General features: G+C 53.4%; 1 protein-coding gene across 1 annotated transcript; it reads left to right on the top strand.

The window, feature by feature from the left end:
* Nucleotides 1–1,901: 1,901 nt before the first annotated feature.
* On the top strand, nucleotides 1,902–11,709 carry LOC140897761 (E3 ubiquitin-protein ligase TRIM39). The gene is made up of 6 exons (XM_073310775.2): nucleotides 1,902–2,324; nucleotides 4,440–4,535; nucleotides 6,323–6,553; nucleotides 7,592–7,614; nucleotides 9,156–9,271; nucleotides 10,819–11,709. The coding sequence occupies exons 1-6, from the start codon at nucleotides 1,908–1,910 to the stop codon at nucleotides 11,358–11,360; spliced, it is 1,425 nt and encodes a 474-aa protein (XP_073166876.2). The 5' UTR covers nucleotides 1,902–1,907; the 3' UTR covers nucleotides 11,361–11,709.
* Nucleotides 11,710–13,631: the final 1,922 nt, after the last annotated feature.

Here is a 13,631-nt window from a genome sequence, read left to right as displayed (position 1 = left end):
ATTTACATTCCCTGCTGGGCAAAGGCCGTTCCCCGCCAGTAGAGGAGAAGTTTGTTTCAATTGGGAAAGTCCATGGGCCACTGAAGGTCTGTCTGCACCGCCTTGTAAACCCAGGTCTCCTCTGGCTCAGGTCTGGGGCTTGAGCTGTGTCCACACTGCACCATGACAAGGCTTGGACCAGAGCCACAGCAGGACTCGGGCTCTGAGCCGTTCCCCTATTGGGGCCCGTGACACGCACTGACCCGAGTCACACTGATTTGTGTGTGGACGGAAAGGGGGCTTGGGCTCAAACCTGTCACAGCCCAGGCTTAGTGTGCAGTGTAGGCATACCCTGTGTGGCATCAGCTCTCCCCAGGCCTGTTGAGGCCCCTCCGCATGGTACTGAAGCCACAAGGGGGTCGAGGTGGAGCTGTGGCCAGCTGGCTGGGAATGCACATCAGCTCCACTGTGGCCTTTAGAACTTACCCAGTGGAGAAGGCACAGCTCCGGGTCACGGTACCATTCCCACTGAGCGCGCCATCTGGGTGTCTGTGGGCAGCTGTAGCCAAGGGAGATCCCTATTGGTTCCAGGCTTGGGGGTCTAATATGGTGCAGGGCCCCTGGGACATTACATGGATAGCCCTGCTTTCCTGGGCATCCCCTAGGATCCATGCGGGTTGCGGTGAGACCCGCGGCTCCTGCTGTCTGGCCTCTGCAATAATTCTTCAGGGCAGGAGATGTGGGGAAGGGGGATCATTGGCTTTCCCCAAACGTCTGATATATTATCACTAAGGCTAAGATTTTGTCATGGATATTTTTAGTAAAAGTCGTGGACAGGTCACGGGCAATGAAAAAAATTCACGGAAGCCTGTGACCTGTCTGTGACTTTGACTAAAAATATCCCTGACACAATGGGGAGCCCAGCTGCGGGGTCTCCACACTGCTTGCAGAGGTTAGGCAGCTGCAGGGGCTGCTCCAAGCTCTGGGGGCTCCCACTGCTTGTGGGGGCTTGGAGCTCCAGGATCCCCCCACCTGGAGCTCTGGGGTACCCCTGCCACCTGCAGCGGCCAGGAGCTTTGAAGGACCCCCCAGTGCTCACAGCAGCTCAGAGCTCCTGGGTCCCCTGCCCCCGTGGAGGCTGGGAGCTGTGGCAGGGGTCCTGCTGCCTACAACAGCTTGAAGCTCCAAGGGGCCCTCACCACCCATGTTCACTGGGAGCTGTGGGGACCTCTGCTGCCCACGGCAACCAGGAGCTGCGGACCTGCCACCCATGGTGGCAGGAAATTCCGGGGTCCCCCTGGCACCTGTGGCCACGAGGAGCTTTTACTCCAAAGATTTTACTTTGAAGTCCCACTCAAAACTTCCTTCATTAGGGGCCCTTCCTCACCTGACACAGAAAGGATGGTGGGAGAGGAGGTGGAAGGTCAGTAGGAGATAAAGTAGAAGGGGCAGAGCTTAGGTTATTTGCACGGCCTTAACTGTGCATTTCATCTTTGCCATGTTTTGGAAGGAGTTTGCCTTGGTGTATAAACAGGATCAGGGCCTAACTTATGTTTGTCAGTTTTTTATATTAAACCATAAACAGAAACCTCCAATGGGCCTATATGTCATTATGTTTAAATGGCTATTTTATGTATTTAATTTTGAAAAAGCTACAGTGTTTTCTCAGGGTTTTTCCTCCAAAAGAAACAGAGATTTATCACCTTCCCCCCAGTTCAGAACTGCTCTTTGCCTGGGGGAATTTAATATCGGTCCCTTCACAGAGAGCTTTGCATTTCTCTGCACAGTCTCCAGGGGCTGAAAATCAAACAGGCTTCCCCCCAGCTCAGCCAATGAGAAAGACCCTAAGTGAAGAAACACCCAATTGTGGCTGCAGTCTAAAGGCAGGAAAGTGAAATGAAACCTGTCACTTTCCCCCGCTGGGAGCCATGGCTGCAGAGAGCCCTGTACAGAGTCTCCAGGATGAAGCTTCTTGTTCCATCTGTCTGGAGTATTTCAAAGACCCAGTGTCTATCCACTGCGGGCACAACTTCTGCCGGGCCTGCATCACCGACTACTGGGAGGAGTCGGATACCAACTTCTCCTGCCCTCAGTGCAGAGAAACCGCGCAGCAGAGAAACTTCAGACCCAACAGGGAGCTGGCGAAAATTATCGAAATAGCCAAGCGGCTGAGTTTACAGGCAGCCAAAGGCTCAGGAGGTGAGCGAGTGTGTGAGAAACACCAGGAGACCCTGAAACTGTTCTGCGAGGAGGATCAAGCCCCCATCTGTGTGATCTGCCGAGAGTCCCAGGCTCACAGATCTCACACCGTGGTTCCCATAGAGGAGGCTGCCCAGGAGTACAAGGTAGGGAAGCCTAGCGTATTGTAACAGGCAGGAGTTTAAATAAGTAAAGCATCACATAGAATGGGATCTTCTACTGTGAATTTCTGGACTTGCATATATTTAGGTTTCTCGCCAGTTTCATCTGAATGCCTCATTTCCTGTACATATATATATATATATATATATATACACACAAACATAGCATGAAGAAGACAGGAAATGACACACTTATGTTAATGATCTCTGCTCTCAACCTCTTGCCGAATAACGTCTGGGAGTTGGATCAAAGTGATGCTGAACTTTTGCTACCTAATAGTTCTGTTCAAAGTGACATTGTTCAGGAGCTGAATAAAACGGATGGAGCTAATACAGGGCCCGATTCAGCAAAACGCTTAGACATGAGCTTAACTTTAAGAGCGTGAGTTATCTGAATGAAGACAATGGAACTATTCCCTGGATCTAACGCAATGGTCACCAACTGGTAGATTGCAATCGACCGGTCGATCCTGGAGCCTCTGCCCAGTCGACTGCAATCTCTGGCTGCTAAAAGTCCAGCAGCGCAGCGGGTCTAAGCAGGCTCCCTGCCTGCCCTGGCCTCACGCCGCTCCCAGAAGGGGCTGGCATGTCTCTGCGGCCCCTGGCGGGAAGGGGGCAGCGAGCCTCTGTGTGCTGCTCGCGCCTGCAAGTTCCCGGCCAATGGGAGCTACGGAGTTGGCACGGGTGGGGTGGGGGGCCATCGGCAGCGCAAGAAGTCGCCTGCCCCTCTACCCCCTACCCCCCCCCCCCCCCCCCCGCCTCCAGGCCACAGAGACATGCCAGCTTCTTCCCAGAGCGGTACGGGGCCAGAGCAGGCAGGGAGTCTCCCTCAGACCCGGTGCACTGCTGACTGGGAGCCACCGTGGACCCCTTCCTGCACCCCACCCCCCTGCCCCAGCCCAGAGCCCCCTCCTGCACTCAAACACCCTCCCAGACCCTGCACTCCCTCCCACACCTCAGAGCAATGAAACAGCCCCGCAGCCCAGTGGCGTTGACTTTGTGGTTTCCCTGGGGGTGCTTGACCCCTGCTATGCCCAATGCCCCGCCCTCACTTCATCCCTTCCCCCAAGGCCCTGCCCTGTTCCATCCCCTCCCCCGAGTGCACCCCACCCTCGTTCCGCCTCCCCCACCCCGCCCCAGCGTGTCCTGCATGCCACTGATCACTGGTGCATGAGAGGTGCTGGGTGAGAGGAGGAGGAGCTGATTGACGGGGCTGCTGGTGGGTATTGAGCACCCCCGGATTCAGTGCCTATGCTGCAGCCCGAGCCCCACAAGCCCCTGCCCCAGCCCTGAGCCCGTACCCAGCACCCAAACTCCCTCCCAGAGCTTGCACCCCTCACTCCCTCCCACACCTCAACACTTTGGCCCAACCCAGAACCCCCTTCTGCACCCAAACTCCCTCCCAGAGCCCTCACCTCTCATCCCATCCTGCACCCCAACCCCCTAATCCAGGCTCAACCTAGAGCCTCCTCCCACACTCCAAACCCCTCAGCCCCAGCCCAGAACGTGCACCCCCTCCCGCACTCCAACCCTCTGCCCCAGCCCGGTGAAAGTGAGTGAGGGCGGGGGAGAGCGAGCGACGGGGAGAGGGGGAATGGAGTGAGCAGTGTGCAGCCTCGGGAAAGGGGCTGGGTAGATTCTGGGTTGATCTTAAATTCAAAAAGCAATCTTGTGCATAAAAAGGTTGGAGACCACTGATCTAATGAAAGCATGTGTTTCAGTGTTTTGCTGAACAATGGCCATTCTTTTCCATTGTCTGTGTCACTCCTTTTATTCCTGACACGGGAATCACTCACCTCTTGGTTCCCAAACATGCGGATGTCTCAGAGGCCAGGGGGCTAAGGACTATACAGAGGTCCAAGATTGTAACATCAGTAACCGGTAAAACAATCCAATGAATTGGAGGAGACAAACCTGGTGGCCAACTATGCATGGCTGTGGAATCATTTTCTCCTTTTGAGTTAAATCAGGTGCAAGCGTTTAAACAAGTACAGTCATATCCGTGAAGCCAGGTTATAGTTTGTAGGGACTGAATTCTCCCTACGCCGCTATCCAAAGAAGGGAAAAAACGTTGAACACTCAACATTATTTCCTTGCCAGGAAAAACTCCAGATCCAATTACAGACTCTGAAGGAAGAGAGAGAAAAGCTGATGGGATTGAAACTGACCAAAGAGGCAAGAATCTGGGAGCATCTGGTAGGTATCAGGTTATTATTATCCAGCAAGGACATGTAGGTGCGTGTCCCTCCCAAGGTGCGAATCACTCTGGTAGTGTGGGGGATGGGAGAGGCTGTGTCTCATACTGTGACCATGTGTCACTGAGTGAGATCCTGTGTTTCTATGTTCCCCTTTGGGGATGTCCCATCTGTGCCGGCTGGATTGTGGCAGACACTCTGTGTCCTGCACTCGGGCTGATGAAAATGCCCCTGGACTCTGATATGTGAAGGGGGAGAGATGCAGTGCGTGATCCTGGGCTGGCTAGCACCAGGCATGAGGTCATGGCCTGGCCGCCTCCTTTCCCTCTCCTGAGCAGCCAGGAGCATCACATCTGCTCCAGGGGCACAAGGCAGCTTGTGTGGCCTTCCCCAGGAGATCCAGAAAGAGCCTGTTCTCCCCTCATCCCTGCTGAGTCCAGGCTCAGTCTGGGCCTGTGTGTCTGTGTTTGGATGGGCCGGGAATTACTGGGTTATTTGCACCCCTAGATGTCTACGTGTTTGGGCATCTCTGGGAGCGACTATCAGGATTTCCAGAGTTAATGTATTAGAGGGTTAAGCTGTCTGTTGAGTTCTCTTTTGTTTCATTCTTTTTCGTTCGTTTGCTTGCCCCAGCCTCTCTCACTCCCAATGTCATCCAGAGTATGTCTACACAGCAACTAGACACCCGTGGCTGGCCTGTGCCAGCTGACTCAGGTTCGCAGGGCTCAGGCTGTGGGGGTCTAGGACCCTGAGAAGTGGAGGGATCTGGGACCCTGAGAAGTGAAGGGTCCGAGAGCTCGGACTCCAGCCCGAGCCCAGAAGCCTACAGAGCAATGAAACAGCCCCGCAGCCCAGTGGCGCTGACTTTGTCGTTTCCCTGGCGGTGCTTGACCCCCGCTCTGCCCAATGCCCCGCCCTCACTTCATCCGTTCCCCCAAGGCCCTGCCCTGTTCCATCCCCTCCCCCGAGTGCACCTCACCCTCGTTCCGCCTCCCCCACCTCGCCCCAGTATGTCCTGCATGCCACTGATCACTGGTGCATGAGAGGCGCTGGGTGAGAGGAGGAGGAGCTGATCGACGGGGCTGCTGGTGGGTATTGAGCACCCCCGGATTCGGTGCCTATGCTGCAGCCCGAGCCCCACAAGCCCGAGTCAGCTGCACAGGTCAGCTGCAGGTTTTTCTTTGCTGTGTGGACATAACCTCAGGGTCTTAACTTAACTGTCTTAACTTCTCCTTTAGGGATCTACCTGGAAGGTCACAGACTCTCTCGTGTCAGGCACATAGACACACCAGTCAGATTACAGCCATCAGGGAACTGTAGGAAAATCTTCCCCTGAACAATACTGGGAACTAGAAAAGTTCCTGGAGGACAGTCCATCAATGGCTCTTAGCCAGGATGGGCAGGGATGGTGCCCCTCACCTCTGTTTGCCAGAAGTTGGGAATGGGCGACAGGGGATGGATCACTTGATGGTCCCCTGTTCTGTTCATTTCCTCTGGGGCACCTGGCACTGGCCACTGTCGGAAGACAGGATACTGAGCTAGATGGACCTTTGGTGTGACCCAATCTGGCCATTCTTATGTTTTTATGGGAAAGTTTCCCTCAAGCGCTATTTAAGGTTGCAGTAAAATACCCCCTCCACCCCCCACCCCCATTGAGCACCCAGGGTCTCATCTGGAGCTGGCCTGAATTGGCAGAGCTGCCTTGACACTCATGGTATTAAACCAGCTGAAGATCTGGCCCCAGGTGACTCACTCTGTGGGCCTTGCCCTTTCCCTTCCTCGTTACAGGAGCAGGTAGAAACCGAGAGGCTGAAGATTCTGTCTGAATTTGAGCAGCTGCGGCAGTTCCTGGAGGAACAAGAGCGATTCCTGCTGGCCCGGCTGGAAGAGCTGGACAAGGAGATTGAGAAGAGAAGGGATGAGAACATTGCCAAACTCTTGGAGGAGCTTTCCTGTCTAAATGACATGATCAGTGAGCTAGAGGGGAAGTGCCAGCAGCCAGCGAGTGAATTCTTGCAGGTGAGATACTGGATCCTTGATATGCAAGAGCCTTGGAGTCCAGGAGTCAAATGCCAGAGTAGAACTCACAGGTTATGCAGCTCAAATATAATTTTTTTCTGTTTCTAACCATTAGTATTATTATTGGTTTCATTGTTCGGAGAACCTGGGTATTTTAAATCAAATATAATCTATGTAGGTACTCAAATGACCCCCATGATCATCGGATCTACATGCCTCCCCAAAATTAATGCATTGATCCTCTTTTTAGGGAAGGATTATTACCTGCATTTTACAGATGCGGGGGACTGAGGCAAAGAAACCTGGATCCCAAAGGGTCTTGGGATTGCAAGGCCTAACTTTCAGGTTCCTAGAACATCACTAGGACAACAGTGGGATCCACAATGTTAGGCCCCCAGGCTCCCTACACAATGCACAGGCAGATCTAGGCACCGAAGAACAGGAGCCACAAAAACCAGAATGCCAGGCAAGGAGCTGCCAAAGCTGGCCGATGGGAGATGCCAAGGAGAGGAGTGTGTCCCGAGCCCTGCCACTCTTACAAAGGAAGGTGCCCAAATCCGGGCTGCAGGGGAGGCGCCTGGCTCTTGCTTGTGATCCGCAAATGGGAACCCCTTACTTGGAGCCTGGTGGCTTCTGGTGCCTAAATCGTTCTTGTGAGAATGAGTCAGGTGGGTAACTAGTGCCAAACAAAGCCACTCTGGTGGCAGAGCCGACTCGCCCTTGTAACCTTTAGCTCAGTAATTAGGGTCCTCAGTTGGGAGATAGGAAATCCTGGTTCAATCCCTGCCTGATGAGAAGAAGAGATGTGATGGGGTTCCCCACCTTAGAGGTACACACCCTAACCACTGGCCTAAAGAATGGATTTCAACTTACTTCTCTTCTACCCCACTCAAAGGCAGGGGCACAACGGACTAAGCAGTTAGGTACAAAGAAAAGCCCTACGGTTATACCCTGAAATCATCTAAACGGCTACCGAGATTGGTCTGTGTTGCATCTCGTTGATTTCACTCAGGTTCCTTCTCTCCCTTCCCCTTCTAGGATGTCCGAAGCACCTTGAGCAGGTACGTGGCACCTTCTCACTCCCACTCACAAGTTTCCATGCTGTTCTTATGATCGGTTTGTATTGTGGTCGTGTTTAGGGGCCCCAAACCACAGACCCATGGGGCTCCATTATGCTAGGCAATGGACAAAAACGTAACAGACGCTCCATGCCATAGGTGCTGATTCCGTGGCTGGAGCACCCACGGAAAAAAATAGTGGCCCCGCCGATCAGCTCCTCCCCCTCCCTCCCAGCGCCTCCCGCCCGCTGCGGATCGGCTGTTCAGCGACGTGCAGGAGGCACTAGGGAGGAGATGGCAGAGCAAGGATGGGGCGTGCTCCAGAGAGGGGGCAGAACGGGGTGGGAAGAGGCAGGGCAGGGTGGGGTCTTGTGGGAAGGGATGGAGTGGGGCGGGGCCTGGGGCAGAGCTTGGGTTGAGACCCCTGCTGAAAAGAGGAAGCCAGTGCCTGTCCTGCCATACATCTCACTGGGAAAGGATCCCTCCTTCCTTGCCCTTTGACTAGGACAAGCGTAGCTGTCCTAAGCTCCAGAAAGCCTTACCTTGCAGGCCCCCCCGAACGAGGAGACCTGGGTGCTTTCCTCCTCCTAGAGGGAAGGCGGAGTGAATTTCCAAACATACAGCAGCTTTCATAGTGAAACAAGATTGATGTGAACATAGAGCAAGAAGATTTTAAAAAAATTGATGATCTCCACTTATCTATGTTTATATCTCTATTGGCTGAGAGCAAAATTCTTGGCGATCTGATGACTTTTGGGTGATGCGTGAGACAAGCTGGAGCTGTGGTGTTCTCTCAGTCCGCTTCCAAGCGCTCAAAGGGCCACATCACAAAGATGTACAGCACAGAAGTCATATTTTTTGCCTGTTACTGGTTAATCGCAGCAGGAAAGCCAAGGATCGAATTGGCCGTGGGTTCAGATAGATTTTGTCTGGTCCATCGATAAAGCACAGGAATAAAACTCTGTTGGGGAAGCTTCCACTGAGGGTTTGTCTACACTGCCACCTTACAGCGCTGAAACTGTCAGCTCCGGGGTGTGAAAAAACACCCCCCTGAGCGATGCAAGTTTCAGAGCTCTAAAGTGGCAGTGTAGACAAACCCTCAGTGGAAGCTTCCCTAACAGAGTTTTATTCCTGTGCTTTATCGATGGACCAGACAAAATCTATAGCACTCCCAGCGCTGGTAGCTACTCCCCTCGGGGGGAAGGGGGGGGTGGTTTTCCTACAGTGCTGGCAGAGAGCTGTAGCTGGAACCGTGACTACACAGCCAGGTTAAAGGGCTGCCACAGCCGTGCTTTAATGTTGGTAGAGAAGACGTACCCTGAGGCTGGGGTATACAAAGGGGTGAAATCCTGGCCCCACTGAAGTCAAAAGAAATTTTGCCATGATCTTCACTGGGGTCAGGGTTTTACCCCAGTCCGATCAGGACAGCAGGGTTCCTTAGCATGAAAGTCATGGGGAAAGATGATTTTTTAAAAACAGCAAACAAACAATGGAGAATAAGGAATAAACTAACTAATGAATTAGAAGAGTCTGTTTCTATCCAGGTGTGAGCTGGGGAAGGTCCCGCAACCAGAGGAGGTTTCTCCTGAGCCGGAGAAAACCCCCAGCAGCATCTCTCATAAAACTATTGCGCTAAAGGAGACTCTGAGGAAATTCCAAGGTACGGAGAAGGGATCTGAGAAGAAGGGAACTTGACATATGTCAGTGGGAGGAGATGGGCCAATTAGCTGCTCATGTAAAGTCCAGACAATAAGAGTAAACAATGATCTTATCATTACTGAACTCTGTAAGGGCCTAGAGCAGAGGTTCTCAACCTATTTTGGATAGGACCCCCTTTGAAAATATTTCAGGCTGTGACGACCCCCCTCAAAAAGTGAGGACCCCCTCCATACCACGCCTTCCTTACTTCTGCGGTGCTGCTGGCGACAATGCTGCCTTCAGAGCTGGGAGCCTCAGCCACTGCTCTCGCGACCCCCCCTTCCAATAGTCTTGCGATCCCCTTTTGGGTCGGACCCCCCAGTATGGGAAATGCTGCACTAGAGGAGATTCCTTGGGACTAGCCCATAGGATGAGAGCTTGTTGGAAAGTGGGAGGTGTTTTTTCTTTCACACACTTAATTTTGAAAATGTTTCTTTACAAATAATTCGTAAGTCTTATCTAGGTTTCTTTTTCCCGTGGGCAGTTCTATCCTCCCTAATGCCCTCACCTACCACCCCTGATCACTCCTTTCACCCTGCACCCCCCCCCGGGCTATCCTCTTCTCTCCTTCTACCTCTTCTCTTCTTTTCCCTCTTGGCTGAGGGACCCACCCAGGCTGCTGATGCTGGTGTCCCTCCACTCAGGGCCGGCCTTAGAGAAAATGGTGCCTGGGTGCACGGGTGGCAGGTGAACCCCACCCTTTGGGGTTCTGCACTGCTGGAGCCCCAAGCCCTCCCTGCACTGCTGAAGCCCCGAGCACTCCAGCTGCACCGGCCCAAGCTGCCTCAGCCGGCCCAGCCCCTGGCCGCCAGTCCGAGCTGAGTCCCTGCCGGCTTCAGGGGAACGTGGGTAGGGCCTTGGGATGGAGCACGGGTGGGGCCACAGCCTGGGATAGGGGAGGCTTAGTCTCCCCTGGCTTTTGATATTCACCACCCATGCCTGGGCGAACTTGTATTTTGGTGCCCCTGGCCCCCACAGGCGCCCCACCACCCTATAGCCCCTGACCCCCACTGGTCCCCCTCATTCAGGCCCCACCGCCTCCCCTCAGGGCTTAATTTGTATTGAAAGAGGTGCCGGGGCTCAGCCCCGGCACAAATTAAGCACTGGCTGTCAGCAGGTCAGTGGGTAGGAGGTACCAGCGCAGCGTCCCCTTGAATACCACGCCTTGGGCAGCGGCCCAGCCCACCCACCTCTAAGGCCGGTTCTGCCTCCACTCTCCCCAGCGCTGTGGCTAGGAGTGGGGCAGCAGGGTGGGAAACAGAAAGGCAGAATCTGGAGCCAAAACTACAGCTGTAACAGCATCTCTAGTGCCCGGGAGAAGGGAATCGCGGTGAAATCCCTGCTCAGCCCCAGCAGAGGCAGCTTGCTGAGATCCGGGACGGAGAGGCAGGAAATCAGGGAGGGTCCCAGCCGGGACGGGGCTGCTGGGGAGTGTGAGAAATGGTCCCAGCCGCCCCCAGGGCTGAGCTCTGCCCCTAACGCTCTGATTCTCTCTTGGTCCCCCCCCAGCGGATGTGACTCTGGATCCAGACACGGCTCACCCCCGCCTTGTCCTGTCTGAGGATGGGAAAAGCGTGAGATGGGAAGACACGCGCCAGCACATGCCCGACAATCCCAAGAGATTTGATTCTTCTCGCTGTGTGCTGGGCCTGGAGGGCTTCTCCGCGGGGAGGCATTACTGGGAGGTGGAGGTGGAGGACGGGGGAGCCTGGGCTGTAGGGGTGGCCAGAGAGTCTGTGAGGAGGAAGGGACGGGTCAATGTTAACCCGGAGGAGGGCATCTGGGCCGTGGGTCAATGTGGGACTCAGTACCTGGCTCTCACCTCCCCCAAGATCCCCCTCTCCCTTGCTGAACGGCCCAGGACGATCGGGATTTATCTGGACTGTGAAGAGGGGCGGGTGGCATTTTTTGATGCCGATAATGAGGCCCCAATCTTCACTTTCCCACCGGCCTCTGTCCCTGGAGAAAAAATCCTCCCTTTACTGTGTTTGGGGAGAGGATCCCAGTTCAGATTGTGTCCCTGCATCACAGGGTATAATATAGAGCCTTAGAAATACACATGGTTAGCCTCACATGGCACAGTTTGTCCTGGAGGCCAAAGTGTATTTGTGTATGTCAAACCCAAGAGAAGGGGGAAAAGGCATCGACCTGTCTGTTTGTCCCAACACTGATGCTGCAGGATTACAGCAGTTTACAGGGACATAGACTGGGGTGGGGCAACCAGAGCCAGAAACGGGGCATTGGAGAAGGGTAACTGGGGTAGAGGGGAACGGGGAGGAGGTGGATACTGCAGAAATGAACCTGAAAGGGAGACAATCAATAATCTCCAGCTTTTAATGGGGTTTTACAGGTGCATTTTTTAAAAAAGCAAATGGATTCTACATTCTTATGATCCATGGAATAATTGTATTAAAGTGAATTGTAAAGTCCCCAAGGGCCCTTTTGTCTCTCCTGGTGGGTTTAAAAAGGAAAAAAAAAATGGAGTAAGTGAAATTGCAATGAGCCATTCATATGGGAGGCAGTGTGGCCTAGGGGGTACAGCACTGGATTCAGGAGACCTGGGTTCCATTTCCAGCATAGCTGTTGGCCTGTTGGGGGAGTTTGAGCACGGCTCTATACCTCTCTCTCCCCATCTCAGAAATGGGGCTGATACTGGCCTCCTTTGGAAAGTGAATTGAGATCCTTGGTTGTAAAGCACTGCCTGAGAACTACATGGAGGCTTGCATCAGTGTGAATGAATCCGTTTCAAGCAACACCCCTTTAGTTAAGCCAGTGAAAAGCTGTGTGTAGACAAGGCCGTGCATGCATCACGCTTGTTAGCAGAGACTGATTCTGAGCCCTTGCACAAACACAGCACTATCTCTTCACTGGGGGACAGGAGCTGGTTGTGTCTGATATATTAAGGCAGAGCTCTAACACACCCGCCCCCCCCCCCCCCCCCCCCGATCTTTTGCAACACAGACATCCAAACAGGTGAAAGTTTGTGTCCCAGTGGCAATCAAGAACCTCCAGGATGAGCAAGCAGCAGATTGGAGATTGATTGGGGGCAGGGGGGCGGGAATCCCTTGGATTTCAATGTACTGCTATTCTAGCTCAAACAAAAGAAGGAAGAATGGCCTCGTAGTTCAGGTGTTAGCTTTGGACTCAGGAGATGCAGGCTCCTTTCTTGGTCTTGCCTCAGGATTCCTGTGTAATTTGAAGTGAGTCATTAGACCACTCGGGGCCACAGATTCTTCATCAGGAGTGTCGGGGTTGCACACCTTCCTAAACTCGCAGAGGGCCTGTGAGGGTAAATGAGTTCATGAATGTGAGCTACCAACACACTACAGAGATGAGACAGTGAAATGATCCAAAACATGGTTTGAAAGTGTATGTTCTCCACCTCGTTGCAGCGAGATGGATGTTATTGGAACAGGAAAAATGTCCGAAACTTCCAAACATGGGAGTGAAAGAAAACGACAGAAGTTAGAAAAATTCCCATATACAAGGTGGGGAAAATGTAATTCACCTTCTGGATGCATGCAGGTATTTAACCTGTCTATATGGGATTGTGGGGTGTCTACAGCTAACTTGGGTATATGAGATTGTGCTTGCACATTGGCATCAGAGTCTCACACATACACGCTATGCTGATGTCTAATGATGCACATCTCTTACATTTATAGTTATGTTTCACAGGCGCCGACTTTCCCATTTCCCCGGGGGGTGCTTGACCCCTGCTCTGCCCCAGGACCCGCCCCCACTCCACACCTTCCCCCAAGGCCCCACCCTGCCTCTTCCCACCGCTGCCCTGCCCTCGCTCCGCCTCTTCCTGGCCCCGCTCCTCTCCCTTCCCCCCAGCATCTCCTGCCCCCCTCTTAACAGCTGATCAATGATGGAAGGGAGGCGCTGAGGGGAGGGAGAGGAGCTGATTGACAGGGCTGCGAGTGGGTGCTGAGCACCCACTATTTTTTTCTAGTGGCTGCTCCAGCCGCGGAGCACCCATGGAGTTGGCGTCTATGGTTATGTTCGGGTTTGGGTGAAACCCCATTGAAGCTGGTGGGTATAACAGGCCATCCTTCATGCAGGAGAGATGTCAAGAACACAAAGCTCCTTCATGGAATAAGAGAGCTGAAACAATAGGAGCCTCCACCCAAAGCACAGGCTATAGATAGGGATCTGAATGATGTGGGTGGACGGGTTTCACTGGGGGTTGGAACACAAATGCAGGAAAGCTGGTTATAGTTGGATGAACGTGTGTGTGAGAGAGAGATGCAGCAGAAACACCACAGAAACACTCAACGAAAGCAGCAAAGGAGCCCCGGATGCAGCCAAAGATACAC

This window comes from Lepidochelys kempii, chromosome 14 (genome assembly GCF_965140285.1).
Source record: "Lepidochelys kempii isolate rLepKem1 chromosome 14, rLepKem1.hap1, whole genome shotgun sequence".
Lineage (NCBI taxonomy): Eukaryota > Metazoa > Chordata > Testudines > Cheloniidae > Lepidochelys > Lepidochelys kempii.
This window is presented reverse-complemented; position numbering and strand designations above follow the sequence as displayed.